Source organism: Rutilus rutilus (assembly GCF_951802725.1).
Source record: "Rutilus rutilus genome assembly, chromosome: 4".
Taxonomy (NCBI): Eukaryota; Metazoa; Chordata; class Actinopteri; order Cypriniformes; family Leuciscidae; genus Rutilus; species Rutilus rutilus.
The window spans coordinates 571,798-592,812 of NC_140212.1; the positions used below are offsets into that span (position 1 = coordinate 571,798).

A 21,015-nucleotide genomic window follows, 5' to 3' on the forward strand; every position below is an offset into this window, starting at 1 on the left:
TGAGTCACTGCTTTAACTACTTTAACTAGTCCTCCGAGAACAGTAATGACGAGATAGAGCCACAGAGCCATTTTCACAATCTTTATTATAAAAATATAAAACAGAGAAATTAAAAACCGAAACATTCTTCGAAAAGCTGCTAATTGAAAAATGGTACTCTCTCTCTCTTCTCTTACACACACACACACACACACACACACACACACACTTTACACAAGCTTTCAGATTCTTCAATGAGAGTAAAACAGGTCTGATCTGAGCAGAAAGTTTGTGTTACCTAGGCAAAATATTGTTATAAAAACTTGAGTTGGAGGCTGAGACAGAACGCTCTTATTCTAGTTAACTAGTGTTCAGACTCTTCAACCGGCAGCTGACTAGCGTTCAGACTCTTCAACCGGCAGTTGACTAGCGTTCAGGCGCTTAAACCGGCAGTTGACTAGCGTTCAGACGCTTAAACCGACAGTTGACTAGCATTCAGGTGCTTAAACCGGCAGTTGACTAGCGTTCAGGCGCTTAAACCGGCAGTTGACTAGCATTCAGGTGCTTAAACCGGCAGTTGACTAGCGTTCAGGCGCTTAAACCGGCAGTTGACTAGCGTTCAGGCGCTTAAACCGGCAGCTGACTAGCGTTCAGGCGCTTAAACCGGCAGTTGACTAGCGTTCAGGCGCTTAAACCGGCAGTTGACTAGCGTTCAGGCGCTTAAACCGGCAGTTGACTAGCGTTCAGGCGCTTAAACCGGCAGTTGACTAGCCAGTTGACTAGCGTTCAGGCGCTTAAACCGGCAGCTGACTAGCGTTCAGGCGCTTAAACCGGCAGTTGACTAGCGTTCAGACGCTTAAACCGGCAGTTGACTAGTGTTCAGACGCTTAAACCGGCAGTTGACTAGCCAGTTGACTAGCGTTCAGGCGCTTAAACCGGAAGTTGACTAGCGTTCAGGCGCTTAAACCGGCAGTTGACTAGCGTTCAGGCGCTTAAACCGGAAGTTGACTAGCGTTCAGGCGCTTAAACCGGAAGTTGACTAGCGTTCAGGCGCTTAAACCGGAAGTTGACTAGCGTTCAGGCGCTTAAACCGGAAGTTGACTAGCGTTCAGGCGCTTAAACCGGAAGTTGACTAGCGTTCAGGCGCTTAAACCGGAAGTTGACTAGCGTTCAGGCGCTTAAACCGGCAGTTGACTAGCGTTCAGGCGCTTAAACCGGAAGTTGACTAGCGTTCAGGCGCTTAAACCGGCAGTTGACTAGCGTTCAGGCGCTTAAACCGGCAGTTGACTAGCGTTCAGGCGCTTAAACCGGCAGTTGACTAGCGTTCAGATGTTTTTCTGTCTGATCTCAGCCTCCAACTGAGGAATGGAGCAGAAATTCTGATGAAATTAACATGAGTTTAGTGGTAAAAAATGATTATTCTAGCAGTTCTGATCTGATTTACTTCAAGATCGATGCACGATTATTGTGTTTGATTCATATTCGGTACCCTCAGAATCAGGACGAATGTTCACTTTTCTCCATTTAGAAAATGTATTGATGAAGCATTAGATTTCTCTCATCAGCGCGGTCTAGATGTAGAAAAGACATTGATATGAAGATGATTTATCTACTGATTATAATCTTTGTTTTAAAATAATAAAAAAATACTAGTCACAATTTCATAGCTTATATCATAAACAGCAAGAAGGAAAGAGTCAAACGCACGGGTCGCTCTGTGTTTGTGCTGGAACGAGCTGCGCTTATGCATCAAACCTAAATAACCGAAACCCAACGTTTCAGCACAATCCAGAGTGAGCATCATAAATATATACTGAACAGTATAAATCTGGCACATGACATTTATCTGCGTACATATACAATTTATATCATTTAAATCATGTTTAAAAGCAATACAGCACTATAAAAGAGCGGTATTATTGCATTCATAAATTACTTCATATCTCAGTGGGTCGTGTTAATGAGGATCAGTTCCTTTCGTTTGGGGTTACCCAGCTAACAGCTAACGTTCTCTCAACGTTAACGTTACAACATTAATAGAACGTTCATTCAAAGTTATCTGGTCTTTAATAATGTTCTCGAAACTTTAGCTCAAAAACGCTCTTTACACAGTCAAACCAAAATGTATTCAGACATCTTCAACATTTCTCACATTATCACAGTTTATTCGCTATCAATGGTACTAAAATATGAGCAGAACTCAGTTGATATTTGACTGGTTTTGTCCGTCCTTCTGTTAGACTGTCTCACACATGAATTATGTTGAATATCTGTCAGCTGTTAAATTAGATAATACCAGTTTAGCTCAACCAATCACCAAGCAATGCTTCATTGTGTTCAGTCTGTGTGTAAAAAGAGCATTAGCAATTAAAGAAAACACACTTCAGCAAAACATGATCAGCTCAAAGTGTCCCAATCAGTTGCGGTCCTAAATGTCACTGGTAGTCTCTGTGTGAAGAATATTGGGGTATAATATGTCTCAGTTTACTTGATTCTGCTCTCCTCTCTGACATTAATGAACTATAGTGTCCTGATCCTGGTTTGACTGTACATCGATCACGGAGTATCTTTTTTATTAAACATTTCAGTTGGGCGTTTGTTTTAAATGTAACGTTTTTTAAATGTTGCAACTTGTTTCAGAACGTTCATGTTTGAAGAATGATACAATGTTAATGTTCCCTTAACGTTTAAAAAACTGGACGTTCATGGAACATTATCGTTCTCATAACTTAATGGGAACGTAAGCGAAACGTTATAAACAAACGTTGTTCCAGTGACATTAATAGAACGTTCGTTCAGAGTTATTGCTCTTTAATAATGTTCTCAAATCTTTAGCACAAAAATATTTTATATTCAAACTTTTTTTTTTTTTATTAACGTAACGTTTTTTAAATGTTTCTGCTTGTTTCAGAACGTTCAATAGGAACATTCCATAATGTTTGAAGAATGATACAATTTTAACGCTTTTTTTAAGCGTTACCGTTAGCGAAACGTTCTTCGAACATGTTTTAGTTAGCTGGGTAATCGCCAGGCCTCACGTTTCATCTAAGTGACGTGACCCGTTGCTGAACACACGTGATCTGATGTGGGGCAGTTAGTTTTCGGGTGTCAGGACGGGGTCGGGGCTCAGGGGTCAGGGTTCAGGGGTCGGTGGTGTTGATGGTCACTTTGTCGCGTGTGGTCATCCCTCGGTACCAGCTGCAGTAACCCTCTTTCTGCTGAATACAGGCGTAGTGTCGGGACTGATACCCGGGGTATCCGAAGTGGGACAGCATGTCGGTCCACAGGCACTCGTGTTTCGAGGTCACGAAACAGGGCAGAAAGTGGCACGGCTTAATCTGCAAACAGAGGAAAGTGTGTGTCAAGTCAAGTCTCCTTATTTAAACAGCACAGAGAGATAACAGGACAATACTGCAACAAAGTTTGTGTCTTGAAGAAAATAGCGTCACAGTCCAGCTTAAGGAAGTTCAGTGATGGCTCATTTCTGTTGTAAACGAAATTAACGAAATTCGTCTAGTGACGCTGCCAAGATGGCGACGGCCGGCTCCGCCCACTTTGGGCATCAAAAACGCTCTTCAGAAACACTACGGGTGACGTCACACACACTACACACATATTATATACAGTCTATGGTTGAAACTGGCGGTTATGGTAAGGGGCGGGGCATTTCCCAAACACGCTCGAAGCGCTCGACCAATCACAATACACTGCTCCAGCCGACCAATCAGAGCACAGTGTGCTTTTCAGAAGGAGGGGCTTCATAGAGACAGGAAGTAAACAGAGCGTTACTGACAGACTGGGAAGAGAGGAGCCGCAACAATGGAGATTATGAGGAGAATAATCAACATTCAAGCAGAGAAAACGTTTTGTGTTTGTCAAAATCTGTATTATTTGAACTAAAGTTATTTTATGGATTAGGATGTTAGACTTTGCTCTGCCCAACCATGCGTTATTCATTTCATTAGTCTTTTAAAAACCCATTAGCTCCTGCCTTCATTTCAGTGCTCGTGTTTGCTTTTGAAGTGTGTGTGAGTGAAACTAGGCGGATTGAAAGAGCTGGTAAATAACAGTTTCCAGGTGTTTAATGAATGCAGGTCATTCAGAAGCGAATCCTCTTTAACCCCCGAGAGCGTCTGCCGTCATGAAGTCTTTATGGAGACACACTTGTTATTCGTGACCAAATATGCATGAATTTTCTTTAACTGTCGGTGTTATTGAAGGAAGACTGAAGCGATTCCTAAGAGAACTGTGTGTCTGCGTGTGTGAAACTAGATTTATTTTCCCCAAATTCCCCAAATATAATCCCCAAATGTCTAATTATTTGAAATCATGAAACAACAGTTCATTAGAAAATGAAAAAAAAATCAAATTTTTAGGGCCATTTCATTTTCCTAAATTCTGCGTTGTCCGTTTTCATGCCATTTCTGTGAGTTCTAGTTAAATTTGAAGAATCAAAAAGTGTTTTTTAGGAATTCTGTGTTCGTTATCGTCATGATACCACATGGTTGTGCTTTAACTCGTGCCGTCACACGTGTTAGCTATATCCAGTGATGATCTGTGGTTCTGGGTCTCAGATCTGAGTCCAAACCGGTTTGAGTTTGGCTTCTGAACCAGCGGTTTAATCCTGGTGCCAAACATCTGGATCCTGTGTGGATCACGGGAAGGCAGCAGCTCATGGAGACAGTAGGTCATGTGATGGATGACATTACCCAGCATGCAATAGCCGTCATTTCTCCGTCTAGGTTAACTATAGACCCGATATAGACCCGGCTGTGAGTAACACACTTCTAGCCAAAATAACTTGCGAGATGTACGATATTCCATCATGTGAAAGTCAACAGTGATTACAAGCTGTTTGGTTTCATTTCTTCACGTAATTAATTTCTTTATCTAATTGATGACTAGTTTATTCTTGGCCGATGGTTAGACGTCTATTACATTTTCACAACAGCCCAAATGTTGCTGGATAAATGGATAGTTTTATTTAATGCCATGTCAGAATCTAAGGCTATTTATTTTCATGGCAAAAATGTAATTACAAAAATACAAATATCATATAAATACAATAAAACCAAGCAAATAAACACAACAAGTGTCATATTATCCCATTTTTTTCAAATGATCATATGATAAAAAAATCCACAACCTTTTCAGGCATAATCTTACTAAATAAGTCCTCAAGTGAAATAACTTCATAAAAGAGTATTAAACCCAGGACAGTCCAATAGAATATGTTTAACAGAGAGGGGAATCTACAACACATGCATAGAGTGGGTCTTCACCTTTACACAAAAGAGCACGAGTCAAACTTGTGTTGGATCAAAGCACTGGATCAGATCTGGTTTAAAGAGTCTGATATTGATGTCTATTAGACGTCTTTAAGCGTGTTGCTGTTGAACTCACCCTGCAGTTACAGCCCAGCTGATAGCGGTGGTTGATGCCCTTCTTCTGGGCCAGAGACAAGCGTTCCCATCGCTCGTTGAAGTTACACAGGCCGGTGTAGACCTTGCCATCGTGAACACGACCTGCACACACACACACACACACCGGAGAGGGCAATCTCAGACACAGTTCAGCTTCAGTTATAGCACGTTTAATACAGCTGTATAGTGTCCAGTCCAAATATCAAAAATTCTTAAAGCAAGAAACATTTACTAGAAGCAAAATGACATCAGAAATTCTCTCTTGTTTTCTGATAAAATAAAACAAAATTAAGTGAGTTTTTGCCTAAAGCAAGCAAAATTATTGAGGAAAACAAGATTATTTTTCTCACCCCATTGGCAGATCATTTTGCTTGTTTTAAGCAAAAACTCACTTAATTGTATCTTTTTTTTTATCAGGAAACAAGACATTATTTCTTATGGAATTTGACTTATCTAGTAAATGCTTCTTGATTCAAGAATTTTTAGATATGATAGGCTGACCAAAGTGCTTTACAGAACAAGATTAAAAGAAGATTTAGCATGCATGACAACAAATAAAACAAAAAATAAGAGCAACGTAACTAAGAGTAACCATAAACCAGGAGTAGCTAAACAGTGTCAGACTCAAATATTAATGAGTAAAACCAACCGAAGTAAAGAATCAGTGTATTCTTGTCTTTTATAAGAGACTTGAGAGCAGAGAAGAGGCGGTCTACACGTCAGTGTTCTTCAGGAATATCCTCTCTCTCTCTCTCTCTCGGGTTAGATTAAGCAGTTAGCCGGTTATATTTGACTGTTTGTGTCTTATTATCAGAACAGCTGCGCGTCACATGATGGTTCGCTCTGTAGATGATCTCAGTAACGCTAAAGAGAGACACTATCAAGAGCCTCAGCTGATCATAAACACACAAGATGTATGCCACGAGAGTATTGGCATTGACTGATAAATATAAAAGCATATCAAAAGACACATTTAACTCTCGTGCATCAATTTAAAAAAGTTACACACGGTCCATAGTGGACAAAAACGGTCATAAAAATGTGCAGCCCAGCCGTTGGGACAGAGTTTGGCCTCACTCTAAAGAAGACCCGTGGCTGATTATTGATGAAGGAACAAAAAAAAAAGTTAAAAAAGTTAAACACAAACGTTATATAGGTTTAAGTTTATGAAAATGATTTATGAACATTATTTTATATAAAATGTATATTTTATGAAACACATTGAACTCAAAATCAAAGCCGTAAATCTAAACGAGTGTTTCAAATTTGAGGTTGATATCTCAAAAAGTGAGCTTTCAGTGAGAGTGTGTTTGAGTGCAGGACCACATACACACATGCAAACCACACTCTGACATCCACACACACACACACACACACACAATTAATTTGTCCAGTCGGCTCTATAATATACAGAAGCAGAAACAGGAATAAAGCGAGTGTTTGCTTTATAGGCCAAACCTGAGGAAATGCCACATCTGGTTTAAATGTTAAAAAAAATGGTAAATTCTGAAGCGTTGCCAAGAGAACGAAAGCCTGTTAGCAGAGATTGCATCATTTTATAGTTAAATGGCCATGAGATTTAAAATTGCAGTTTTAATGGGTTTCAATGGGGATATTCTTGTCCTGAAGGTCCTGAGAGGAACTATTTTGTGTTACTGGTGCAAAATAGATTTTTTTAAGCAAATGGGGGGGAAATAGTAAAATTCCAATATAAATACACACCTGTGCCAAAATATATGCAGTTGGCATCATTAACACAGGCAGAATTATCAGGAAAACAAAACTGATGATGATGATGGCGACATCTCACCTGTGATCAGGTACTGGTATTTGTTGATGTCAAACTTGACTCCGCACATGCTCTCGGTGTTGTGTGTGTAGATGTACTGCACATGCTGGATCTTGTCGAAGCCCTTGTACATCTACAACAGATGAACACAATCAACACACACACATCAGAGCCGCTTTAAGTGATAAAAAAGTCAGATATTCTCACATTTACAGTGGGAATATCTGAAGAAAAAACCTGCTGTCTATATCTATCTATTTGTCTGTGTGTGTGTGTGTGTGATATAGACTAAAAAAAAGCTTAAACTATTTTAAAAGAGCTTAGATGAGTAATAAAAGCTTTCACTAGTCTAAAAAGAGCATAAACGAGCCTAAAAGAGCATAAATTAGTCTAAAAACTTAAACTAGTCAGTGTTTAAACTAGACTTAAAAAAGCAGTTTAAAAATAGACTTAAAAAAGCAGTCTAGTTTAAAACTAGTTTAAAAGAGCTTAAATGACTAACAAAAGCTTTCACTAGTCTAAAAAGAGCATAAACTACTCTTAAAAGTGATTAAACTAGTCTGAAAAGAACATAAACGAGCCTAAAAGAGCATAAATTAGTCTAAAAACTTAAACTAGTCAGTGTTTAAACTAGACTTAAAAATGCAGTCTAGTTTAAAACTAGTTTAAAAGAGCTTAAATGACTAACAAAAGCTTTCACTAGTCTAAAAAGAGCATAAACTACTCTTAAAAGTGATTAAACTAGTCTGAAAAGAACATAAGCGAGCCTAAAAGAGCATAAATTAGTCTAAAAATGTAAACTAGTTAGTGTTTAAAGTAGACTTAAAAAGCAGTCTAGTTTAAAAGAGCTTAAACGACGAACAAAAGCTTTAACTAGTCTAAAAGTGTAATGTTGTAATATGTAAGTGTGTAGTAATGTCTAGGGCTGGCTAGTTCAAGGTCATTTCTTTGTCATATATACAAATAGCAAAGACAATTTGTACATTGAAATGCATTCAGGCATTCAACAGTAGCGCAATATATACAATTCTACATACTTTAGAGAGATAAATATATAATTACAGTAAAGTATATAATATAAAATAGTAAATATGCAAAATATATGCTTGAATGTTTGCTTTGTGTATTAAATAAATAAATAGTATAGTATGTGTGTTTTTTTAAAGTAAAAGTGTGTGTAAAAACCTGGAGTAGACAGTAGAAGAGCTTCTGTCATGATATATGATATGATAAGACAGTGTGTTAAGGGTTACGGTTCGATTTACTGCATAACCGAGCGCTTGTTTTGATTTGGTCCTGTGTGACATACAGGAACAGGGAGTCTGGGAATAAACACATCTGGGATGTTTTGTCTTTGGCCTGTGTTTAGTCTAGAGCCGGAGATTCAACCTTCACAGAAACCGTGTGATTCGAGAGCATGTGATTTATCAGCTCGTCGTCTGGTGTTGAACGGCTAGGTCACCCCACAAATGAAGATTCTGTCATGAATTACCCGTAAGACCTTCGCTCATCTTCACAACACAAATTAAGATATTAAAGATATATAAGATATAAGATATTTTTTACTTTATTCAGTCGTACAATAAATGACTGAATAAAGTCGATATTTGGGGTTTTTTTGGCGCACAAAAAGTATTCTCTTCGCTTCATAAAATCAAGGTTGAACCACTGTAGTCACATGGACCATTTTAACGACGTCTTTCCTCTCTTTCTGGGCCTTCAAAGTGCTCATTAAATTGCTGTCAGAGGTTTACATGCAACCAAATAATCCATCAGTAATGAGACTGACGGCTCGATCGGACTGAAGCGCCTTCATGTAAAACACCTTAATCGATCCGATTGAGCCGATCCCAGTGGAATTTTGGGAGAACATGTGCGATGAGGTTGAAATAGCGTAATGACGTAGAAATAGCGTAATGACGTAGAAATAGCGTAATGACGTAGAAATAGGGCAATGATGTAGAAATAGCGTAATGACGTAGAAATAGGGCAATGATGTAGAAATAGCGTAATGACGTAGAAATAGCGCAATGACGTAGAAATAGCGTAATGATGTAGAAATAGCGTAATGACGTAGAAATAGCGTAATGACGTAGAAATAGGGCAATGATGTAGAAATAGGGCAATGATGTAGAAATAGCGTAATGACGTAGAAATAGCGTAATGACGTAGAAATAGGGCAATGATGTAGAAATAGCGTAATGACGTAGAAATAGCGCAATGACGTAGAAATAGCGTAATGACGTAGAAATAGCGCAATGACGTAGAAAAAGCGCAATGACGTAGAAATAGCGCAATGACGTAGAAATAGCGTAATGACGTAGAAATAGCGTAATGACGTAGAAATAGCGTAATGACGTAGAAATAGCGTAATGACGTAGAAATAGGGCAATGATGTAGAAATAGCGTAATGACGTAGAAATAGCGCAATGACGTAGAAATAGCGTAATGACGTAGAAATAGCGCAATGACGTAGAAAAAGCGCAATGACGTAGAAATAGCGTAATGACGTAGAAATAGCGTAATGACGTAGAAATAGCGTAATGACGTAGAAATAGCGTAATGACGTAGAAATAGGGCAATGATGTAGAAATAGCGTAATGACGTAGAAATAGCGCAATGACGTAGAAATAGCGTAATGACGTAGAAATAGCGCAATGACGTAGAAATAGCGCAATGACGTATGACGAGCTGTTCCTCCTGTTGAATAAAGTGTCGTATAAATGAGTGTCTCGTCCTCCTATAATCCTCCTGTCACTCAAGAGTCAGTGCTGGTTTCAGACGACTGGTTTGGGCCAGTTTTACTGTGTGATCAATATAAGCAGCGGCACAAGGAACGACATGAGGGTGAGAGTAATTAATGACAGAATTACATTCTTTGTGTGATTAACCCTTTAAAGCAGGTTTTCACACCAGCTCACCTTCATCTGTTTGACGGTGTAGCGCAGGGTCCCGAACGGACGGTCATCCATGAGCTTCTTGCCCACCACTTTTGCCCTGATCACTGCAAAACAGACACACAGATCAGGATCCCAGAATGCATTGAGACAGGTGGGGGGGGGGGGGGGGAGACAGAAATGCATGAGAAATGTGTGGCTTAAAAAACAACTCATTTATTATTTATTCCACTCAACTAATTTATGCTCTTTTAGTCTAGTTTAAGCTTTTGTTGGTCATTTAAGCTCTTTTAAAATTGTTTATGCTTTTTTAGTCTATATCACAGACACACACAAGCATATATATATATGACAGCTGGTTTTTCCTCAGATATTCCCACTGTAAATGTGTGTGTCACAGATTTCCTGTTCAGAAAGTGTGTGTGTGTGTGTCAGATAGAGTGTGTGCACGTGAGTGTCTGTCCGTCCGTCTGTGTGTGTGTGTGTGTGTGTGTGAGAGAGTGTGTGTCTGCGCGTGAGTGTCTGTCTGTCTGTCTGTCTGTGTGTGTGTGTGTGTGTGTGTGTGTGTGTGTGTGGAACTAGACTGCTTCCTCAGAGACCGCAGAACGAGGCCATGTCAATACGAGCGTCCTCTTCCCATAATCCCCTGCAAACACACTCGAGTCTCCCCGTCTGTAACCTGACACGCGTGTGTGTGTGTCCCGTCGCCCGTCACGCATGACACACTCGTGTGACGCCTCGTTTACAGCGGTCAATGTCCAGGTCTGACAGAGACTGGCGCTGGAATGCTTGTTATCTTCCACTGCTGGAATTTCCTTCCCAGAATTCTTTGAGGCTCACATTCCTCCGACCAGTGAAAAAAAAAAACCAGAGGAAAGGTTCATTCCTCCCGTCATCATCAGCGAACAGGGAACGCTCTGGCAAAGTTAAAGTCTAGGGGTGACCGAGCTTTTTCCATAACCACACCGAAACCCTGGAACGCTTCACCGATTCATATTAGAACTGCACCAACATTACATATTTAAATTAAAATTAAAAACGTATCTCTGTTCTGTTACTGTAGCCTATAACTTGTCTGTGGTTGTTTAGTTTTAGTTTTATTCATCATTTTTGGTTTCAGAACATTAGCACATTGGTCAACTGTGGTTGTTTTTTTAATTGTGCTTTATAAATAAACTGAGATTGAGATTGCAAAGTTATGAACAAATGTTCTTCCAGTAACATTAATAGAACGTTCGATCAACGTTATCTGGGTTTTAAATTTCAATATAATAAATTAAGTTGTACCTATAGATATCATTACTGGACCTGAGCTAATATGAACTTTTTTATTGACTAATGTTAAATATGTTAAATACTGTAAGAAATTAATGTATTATGTAACGGGACCGAAGCGTTACGTCTCCTTGGTCGCCGCTGGCTGTTGGCTTGCTTAGTTGGGGATATTTAAATTTAATATTATTGATCTGATGACAGCATTATATGAGAACTGAACTGAGCTGGACGATGACATCACGGCTATATATATAAATGAACTAAATTACTAACTTTTTTACAACACAAATGATCCATCACTGAACTTCCTCAAGCTGGACTGTGACGCTATTTTCTTCTGGACACAAACTTTGTTGCATTATTGTCCTGTTATCTCTGTAAAGCTGCTTTGAAACACTATTGTAACAAGCGCTATATAAATTACGGTGACTTGATTTGAAAAGGTTTGACCTCTCGTCAGAGTTCAGAGGTCACGCCGTTGAACTCCAGTGTGAGGTCTAGAGCCGCGCTCTGATTGGCTGTGAGCCGCTGTGCCGGTTTTCTGGAACTCTCTCGTGACTCGAATGTTTATGTAACCCAATTCCTGTGAAGTCCACCTGTCCAGCCCTCGGCCTGGCCCACGGGCTCCATCCTCACGGCTATATTTAAGAGCCCCTCCATAAGCCTCTGAATCATACATGAAAGCCCAGAGCCGGCGCCCGCTGTGAGTTATGCATATTCATGAGCCGCACACAAATCTGACTTACATTTGGGAAAGTAGGTGGCCGTCCGCTCAGAGAGGTAACTGGGTTAGCGTGCAGAAATCTAATTCTGTGCTGGGAAACTCTCGTGATCCGTATGACAAAACTAGTGATCCTTTAGTCAACCAATCCTGTTTTTATTTGACTAAAAGACTACATTTTACTCAATGAACACTGTTTTAGTAGTGATGCACGATATATCGGCCACCATATCGGTATCGGCCATTTTTACTGTTATCGTTATCGGCCTGATAAAAAAAAAATGTGGCCGATATATGAAAGCCGATAAATAGTGGATTATTCTAGTGATGCACCGATATGAACATTTTGGCCGATACCGATATTTTTTTACATTTGAAAGCCGATAACCGATATATTTGCCGATAAATCTAAACCCAAATTTTTAGATCATTTTTGAGAGTCTGATTACAAGAACAAAAGTCTCACCATTAAAATCCACGACCCAAACACACAATTATAATGTTCTCAGTGGTGGACTGAAGAGTCTCAGCTGAAGGAAATAATACAGTATTTATTTATAAATATATCGGACAAATTTTCTTATTGGGCCGATAACGATAACATTAAAAATGAACATATATCGGCCGATATCGATATGGTGGCGATATATCGTGCGTCCCTAATTAATTCCTCCAGCTGAGACACTTGCACTGTTCAACATGATGGATTTGAAGTGCTGGAAATATGATTGGAATCACTTCAAAAAAGGAAAATGCGGGTCAGTGCAAGTCTGTCATATCGGCTGCATAACATCATGAGACCATTATAATTGTGTGTTTGGGTCATGGTGAGACTTTTGTTCTTGTAATCAGACTCTTAAAAATGTTATACAAATTTGGATTTAGATTTATCTGCCAATATATCGGTTATCGGCTTTCAAATATGAAGAATTATCGGTATTGGCCAAACTTTTGACATCAGTGCATCTCTATATTTTAGGCATGCTGCATAAAGGTTACAATTTTTGCGTAAAATTGTTATCTTGATTAACTTTTTAAGCACTAATCAAGAAAACACATGCTTTATTTCACTCATTTACTCATCTAGTTTCCTGATTTGCAATATTATCATTAACATTATGAAAACTGGTAAAACTCTTAAAAGCTAAAACAGTGAAATTCCTAATTGTGATTAAAATTCCAAACTGTGTTCATGTTTTTGTATTAAAACAACAGGAAAAAAAAAGACTTTGTATTTTCACACAGAGCAAGTACATTTATTCAGCACAACCACAATCGAAAGCAATAAAGTCGAGATTCATGTTTGGGTTTCTTACAGTTCGTCATTACTGAAGGTTTAATCTCAGACTTAGTCGTTAACTGAAGTCAACGAACTGTCATGTATTCAGATCAGCAGTGCTTTATTCTCCGTGTAGAGAGAGCACGAGCTCATGGCTGCCAGATTCAGAAGATTAAGTAAAATACCAAGCAGAAAATGTGACCTTTTAAGAGCAAAGCTCTGATTGGGGGATTTAAACTCATAGAGGCTTGTTAAAAACTTGTAAAAGCTTGTTTTAATTACATATTAGTCTTGTGTTTGTCCAATAGTCAGTAGCTATGTTTGCATTCAAAGTTTCACAAACACCAAACCAACATTTGAGATGCAGCGATGCCATTGGTCCGCTGATTACTCCAGTTATCCAATCACAGCCTCCGCTGAGGTTTTTATTGCGCATTGAGTGATTTATTCAGTAAATGTGTTTCCATCGTAGTTTATGCACAAAAAATGTATCTACCTCAGTTAAGTGCATACGTCTGAGTGTGTTTATGCGATATCTCAAGAACATTTCTCGATGTAGTTTTTGTTAACAAAATAACACGGTAGATCTCGCCACAAGGTCATGCCTTAAAATGCGAACTTAAGTGCCTTCATAAAAGCATCTGCCAGACTGGTAAATGATTTTCCATTTATGTATGAGTTTGTGTGATGTTTAACCAGAGCATCTCACCCCATCGCCACGTCAGATGGGAACCAGACCTCCGTTGGCAGGGTATTAAACTCCAGGGGCCAAAGTGTAGGGCAAAACACTAATCTGGAGCTTGAAAGGCCTTCAGAGTGAATAGAGCGTTTCAATTGCCTTCAAAAGCCCAGCCAACTGAGGCTACATGCGAGATCGGCGCTGCTAAACTCATTCTGGAGGCCGTATTGGCAGAACACCGCTATAACGGCGCGGGAAAGGCATGTTTAATGTGTGTCGATGAGGAATGTGGGTCTGGCGCTGATGCTTTTCACAGTTTGTGCATGTGCTGTTCTTCTGTCCCTGTGATTTGATGATTTAAGGAGCACATTTGCACACTTGTGATTCATCTCCCGTGAGTTGATTACAGAGCGCGAGGCACTTAAACACGCGAGTCATAAATCATCCATCCGTCCGACGCTTTGAAGTGAAGCGAGGGAAACGAGACTGATAAACGGCCTGATCTTACATCACTAAGCAGCAATAGTTTTGTTAGTTAGGTGGAAATTAAAATTAAAAATAAAGTATTACAAAAATTATATTATTTATAAATAATAAATATATACACACTATATTGGATATTAATTATATTTTTACTGATTTAACATACAAAAATTTGGTGTAGAAAATTTTTCACTTTTACAGCAAGTAACGCATTGGATTCAAACATGAAATCTTTTCTTGTAAAACACACTCCGGTAATTTTAGTTTTATTTACAGCTTAGAAAAAAAAAAGTTTTTACATTGTACATTTGAATTAATCGGAAGTTTTTATTACAGCCACCGTTTTAATGTTCATATTATATATTCGGTTTTGGTTTTCCAAAACGATAATATCATTAAAAACGGCATTATGTGCAGTTTAAATGTTTCGATACAACTTGATTATTTACATAAATGTTATTTTTGAAATCTTTTTAAAGTTTAAAAACTTCCTAATGCGCAATTTAAACGTTTGGATGCAACTCAGTTTGTTGATTATTAAAAGCATAATTTGATTACTTGATTATCGCAGAAATGTTATTTTTCGTTGCATTCACTGATTTCGGTGCATTATTGATTGCGCGGTTTCTCGCCTTATATAGATTTAATAAAGCGCATGTTCCATTCTCTGCAGCTCTCTGTTACCCAGAAGCCATTGCTCCATCTGATGCCTCTGGAAATATGTTACACATGGCAGTGGAAAGCAAAGCCTCTTGCATTCTGTAGTTCTGGAGGAAATCTGTGCGCCTGGCGTCCCGCCACCGATTCAGACACGCTCACAATAGCCACAGTCTTTGCCTTTCATACAGCATGAATACCAGCACAAAGCCAAAGTCACATTTTATGGGACATCTCAATATCTAGTTTATCCACAAACACATCATCAGTATGCAAGTCATACGTGGCCTCTTAACCAGACAGTCCGGCTCCCATTTCATCCGAGCGGGACCTTGAAACCCGTTAAACGTAGCAGGACACGCTAAAGTCAACATGAAACGCTGTTAAAATAAGCCGATTATATTCTATCTGAAAGGTGATTGATAACTGAAGAGGGATTGATTATGTATTTAAGGAAGATGATGATGAGGAAGTTGTATTTTGACCAGAAAGTGCATTAAGTCCATTATAATGTGTTCAGGACCCCAAATCTGAGCAAAATCACCAATATTTCTAAACAATTACCTAGTTTTTAATAGTGTAAAATTTACCCTGTTTACCTTGTATCTTGAAATGGATTCATTTTTATTGTTATGAGATGATTAAAGGCCCGTTCGTTTTATTAATCGTTGTAAGTCTGTCAGAATGGTGATGTTTACTTCATTATAATGACAGAGGAACGATATCGCTGGAATCACTTTCGGAGCGAATTTTTGCTGATGAACGATAAAAACACTGACAGCCAATCAGAATCCACCCTGCTTTAAAGAGCGCGAGCATTTAAAGAGACAGACGACAAAACTGCAGCACGTTTATGATAAACAGAACTATATCGTCCGTTGTTGTGAGGCTAATATAATTATCGTTATAGATATTACTATAGTTTTCGTTATTGTTGTGAACGAGCTTTAACTCTAAGAGAATAGCAGAGTAACGCCACAACTATAACGATAAAGTCACCGAGGAACGATATTGCTGGAATCACTTTCAGAACGTTTTTTTCCAGCTGATAAAAACAACTGACAGCCAATCAGAATGAACGATAAAAACACTGACAGCCAATCAGAATCCGTCCTGCTTTAAAGCGCGTGAGCATTTAAAGAGACAGACATCAAAACTGCAGCGCTTATAATAAACAGAACGATAACGTCACGCTAATATAGATATTATTATAGTTTTCGTGTAACTGATTTAAATAATTTTAATCATTAAAGTGTTTGTTTTTTTTAAATCAGAGAAGCCCTGATCTCAGGGTTAATGTTTTTCTGCTAGTTTCTATCATTTGTGCAGTGATTGAGATATATTACTGCGGTGAACTAACTAACGTTAGACCTCATCATCTCTATCTTCATTAAACCCTTCCGAAAACATCACAGATATTCTGACATACTTAACATGATCACTTCAGATGGACTAAATCTCAGTCACTGATGATACAGGCGCACAGATGAGCCCAGAAGATGAAGTTCGTTGTAAAGAAAGCTTAATATGCATATTTAGTGAGCTTCATTCATATTCCGCATGCTTGTTGATAGTTTGCATAATCAGACACGCGCAATTTAGCAGTTTGCGTTCATATTCCGCGCTCATGTATATAGTTTGCTCTTCAAACATCACTGTATTGGTCCATTAAGGCACGTTAAACGTTTCAGAAACTCCAAACATCCTAATAATAGTATATTTTAGGATCGCTTATTTATCAAATAAGAGGGAAAAGTGTGAAAAACAACATCTCCAGTTGGGCTCAGCGTTCGCGTTTGTTGCCATGGATACCGCAAAAACTTTCCGCGTCTCGTGTTTGCGTGTAAACGCGCAATGACGCACTTGAGTTTAAACGATATTAGATCTTATGATGAGGCGTTATAACATATGATGAGGCGTTATAACACAACGCTATAGGGAAACAGACGCGCTCGGGTGAAGAACATCTGCGCGCGCTGATGTTGAGTAAATATGCGCTGACTGTTACATAATATGCATCTCACAGTGCTGTATTATGAATAACTCGCTGCTCACTCACACACATACACACACACACACACACTCTCTTACCGATGTCGGAGTTGCAGTACGCGTCCTGTGGATGAGACATCGCGCATGAACACGCGTCCGACGCCTGGTTCATCAGACACACGAGAGAGAGCAGGAGAGACACGAGCACTAAACAAGGCTTCATGCTGAAGATTAATAATCACACTTTCTGTCAGCGCGCTTCAGACGCGAGGTACATATAGTGCGCGCGTGGTGACGTCACGCGCGAGCGCTGCAGCCGTCGACCAATCACAGCGCTCGTCATTAACATTACAGGCGCATGACGTAATGGAAGTGACTTCATAAAGATTCTATGGTTTTTTTGTTATTTTTTCGCCCGTGTTTTGAGGTTTCCTACAGCAAACACACCGTTCCACTATGAGCCTGCAGATCGAGACGGAAAGAGAGCGTGAATAACATGTTACAAGACTGTGGCTTTCATCAAAAACCCACCCAAAGAAACCTCAGTGACTCACTGGTGTTGATCTGCAATACCAGTGAGAGCACCTCCTCATTCTGTATTACTCCACTGTGTGGAACATATGATTAATAAAGTCAATGAAACTGTGGAATCACACAAATGGATGTACTGGAATTATGTGGTAACCAAACATCGAATTAATTTAGTTGAAAAACACTTTCCATTTGTTAACACTATTTAATTGGTGTTAATTATAATGTGAACTCTAATTATGAACAGTTAACATTAACAAAAGTTATTAAGTACTGTAATAATAATAATAAACTTTTTCTATATAGCGCCTTTTAAAAGTTACATCTCAAAGCGCTTCACAAAAATAAGAAAAAATAAAAGAGAAATACAACAATATAAAAGAAAAGTACATTCAAATATACAATACAAATATAAAACATGTTATCAAAGCAAATCCATAATTAAATTATTAATTACAACAAATACGTAACCAAAAATCGAATTAATTTAGTTGAAAAACACTTTCCATTTGTTAACACTATTTAATTGGTGTTAATTATAATGTGAACTCTAATTATGAACAGTTAACATTAACAAAAGTTATTAAATACTGTAATAATAATAATAATAAACTTTATTTTCTATAGCGCCTTTTAAAAGTTTCATCTCAAAGCGCTTCACAAAAATAAGACAAAATAAAAGAGAAATACAACAATATAAAAGAAAAGCATTCATAAAGTAAAAGTACATTCAAATATACAATACAAACATAAAACATGTTATCAAAGCAAATCCATAATTCAATTATTTCTCATGCATTGATTCATTTTGTTTCCAGTTTTTATGCTGGTGTTTATTCAGCATTAATAAGCTTTTGTTTGTATGATCATATGAGGCGGGTGATGCACATTCTCCTGCACTTCGCTCATGTTTTCCTTGTGGTTTATATTACATTTGACTCACTTAATAGTAGACGCTATTCATATTCACTATTTCATCATTTTGCAAATATTTAAATGCGATTATGGCAGATTGGGTCTGGTTTCTCAGACTGAACTGCACATTCTTCATGTGTTGATTCAGTTACTCAGAGTTTCTGTGATGGAAAACTGCAGATCTGCTCCTAAGAATCCCATAATCCTCCATAAATACTCACAAACGAGCCGTACTGATCTTAATCCCGGTGTGTTCGGGAGATATCTCAGCCGCTCTACTGTACGCTTTACTGTACTGAACCTGAGGAGGAATTAATCTCCGGAATGACTGCAGCTTTACGTCTTCGGCTCAGGAGTTCGGGAGTAGTGTTGTGTGGAACTCATTGAGTTATGTAATCAGATTACTTTTTCAAGTAACTAGTAAAGTAACGCATTACTTTTTCAATGTACAACAAAATATTGAAGTTACTTTTTCAAATAAGTAACGCTAGTTACTTTTACACATTTATTGACTGACAGCTCTCCTGTCCTCATGTTGAGGTGTGTGTGTGTGTGTGTGTGTGTGTGTGTGAGAGAGAGAGAGAGAGAGAGAATGTGTGTGTGTGTGTGTGTGTGTGTGTGTGTGTGTGAGAGAGAGAGAGAGAGAGAGAGAGAGAGAATGTGTGTGTGTGTGTGTGTGTGTGTGTGTGTGTGTGTGCGTGTGCGTGTGTGTGTGCGTGAGAGAGAGAGAGAGAGAATGTGTGTGTGTGTGTGTGTGTGTGTGCGTGTGCGTGTGTGTGTGTGTGTGTGTGTGTGTGTGTGCGCGTGTGTGTGTGTGTGTGTGTGTGTGTGTGCGTGTGCGTGTGTGTGTGTGTGTGTGTGTGTGCGCGTGTGTGTGTGTGTGTGTTTACTCGTCTCACTTGCACGAAAACATTCAGTATTCCTCAAAATGAATAAAACAGTAAAATGCAATCTCAGAATTTTACACAAAACTTTTATAATTAACTATATTTAAATTACACAAATATACTTTATGTATTTAATCTCGCTTTATTAACTGATGTCTTTGCTGCTGACCTTCGATGATCTAATTCAACCATACAAATAAACAAATATGACTTTAGATTAGATTTAGAAATAAGAGTGTTGAACTCCTCCTGTCTCCTATTGTTCTTTAATCCAGAATAACAGCAGCTGAAAGGTTTAAATATACATCTACTGTACTCTACTGTACTCTACCTCTACTGTACTCTACCTCTACTGTACTCTACTGTACTCTACCTCTACTGTACTCTACCTCTACTGTACTCTACCTCTACTGTACTCTACTGTACTCTACCTCTACTGTACTCTACCTCTACTGTACTCTACCTCTACTGTACTCTACCTGTACTGTACTGTACTCTACCTCTACTGTACTGTACTGTACTCTACCTCTACTGTACTCTACATCTACTGTACTCTACTGTACTCTACCTCTACTGTACTCTACTGTACTCTACCTCTACTGTACTGTACTGTACTCTACCTCTACTATACTCTACCTCTACTGTACTCTACCTCTACTGTACTCTACTGTACTCTACAGCTACTGTACTCTACCTCTACTGTACTCTACTGTACTCTACCTCTACTGTACTCTACTGTACTCTACCTCTATTGTACTCTACCTCTACTGTACTCTACTGTACTCTACCTCTACTGTACTGTACTCTACTCTACTGTACTCTACTGTACTCTACCTCTACTGTACTCTACCTCTACTGTATTCTACCTCTACTGTACTCTACTGTACTCTACCTCTACTGTACTCTACTGTACTCTACCTCTACTGACCTCTACTGTACTCTACCGCTACTGTACTCTACTGTACTCTACCGCTACTGTACTCTACTGTACTCTACAGCTGCTGTACTCTACTGTACTCTACCGCTACTGTACTCTACTGTACTCTACAGCTACTGTACTCCACTGTACTCTACAGCTACTGTACTCCACTGTACTCTACAGCTACTGTACTCTACTGTACTCTACTGTACTCTACCGCTACTGTACTCTACTGTACTCTAATGTACTCTACAGCCACTGTACTCCACTGTATTCTACCGCTACTGTACTCTACTGTACTCTACCTCTACTGTACTCTACCTCTACTGTACTGTACTCTAATGTACTCTACAGCTACTGTACTCCACTGTACTCTACCGCTACTGTACTCTACTGTACTCTACCTCTACTGTACTCTACTGTACTCTACCTCTACTGTACTCTACTGCACTCTACCCCTACTGTACTCTACCGCTACTGTACTCTACCGCTACTGTACTCTACCGCTACTGTACTCTACCGCTACTGTACTCTACCGCTACTGTACTCTACCTGTACTGTACTGTACTCTACCGCTACTGTACTCTAC

General features: G+C 38.9%; 2 protein-coding genes across 2 annotated transcripts in view; one reads left to right on the top strand and one right to left on the bottom strand.

The window, feature by feature from the left end:
* The window catches only part of syn3 (synapsin III), a 62,112-nt gene that overhangs the window by 23,778 nt on the left and 17,319 nt on the right, over window positions 1–21,015 (top strand). The window lies entirely within an intron of this gene.
* LOC311289427 (metalloproteinase inhibitor 3) lies at window positions 67–17,483 on the bottom strand. The gene is made up of 5 exons (XM_084407447.1): window positions 17,274–17,483; window positions 10,113–10,195; window positions 7,213–7,324; window positions 5,383–5,504; window positions 67–3,317 (listed from the first exon to the last, which is right to left on the bottom strand). Exons 1-5 carry the CDS (start codon window positions 17,395–17,397, stop codon window positions 3,120–3,122), a joined length of 639 nt encoding a protein of 212 aa, XP_084263573.1. The 5' UTR covers window positions 17,398–17,483; the 3' UTR covers window positions 67–3,119.

Bases quoted from the DNA above. Each gene is read 5' to 3' on its own strand.
- LOC311289427 (XM_084407447.1), bottom strand. From the start codon at position 17,397: ATGAAGCCTTGTTTAGTGCTCGTGTCTCTCCTGCTCTCTCTCGTGTGT. The intron at 7,325-10,112 runs GTGAGCTGGTGT...CATCTGTTGTAG, and splicing joins ACACCGTCAAACAGATGAAG to ATGTACAAGGGCTTCGACAA. The intron at 5,505-7,212 runs GTGAGATGTCGC...GTGTGTGTGCAG, and splicing joins ATACCAGTACCTGATCACAG to GTCGTGTTCACGATGGCAAG.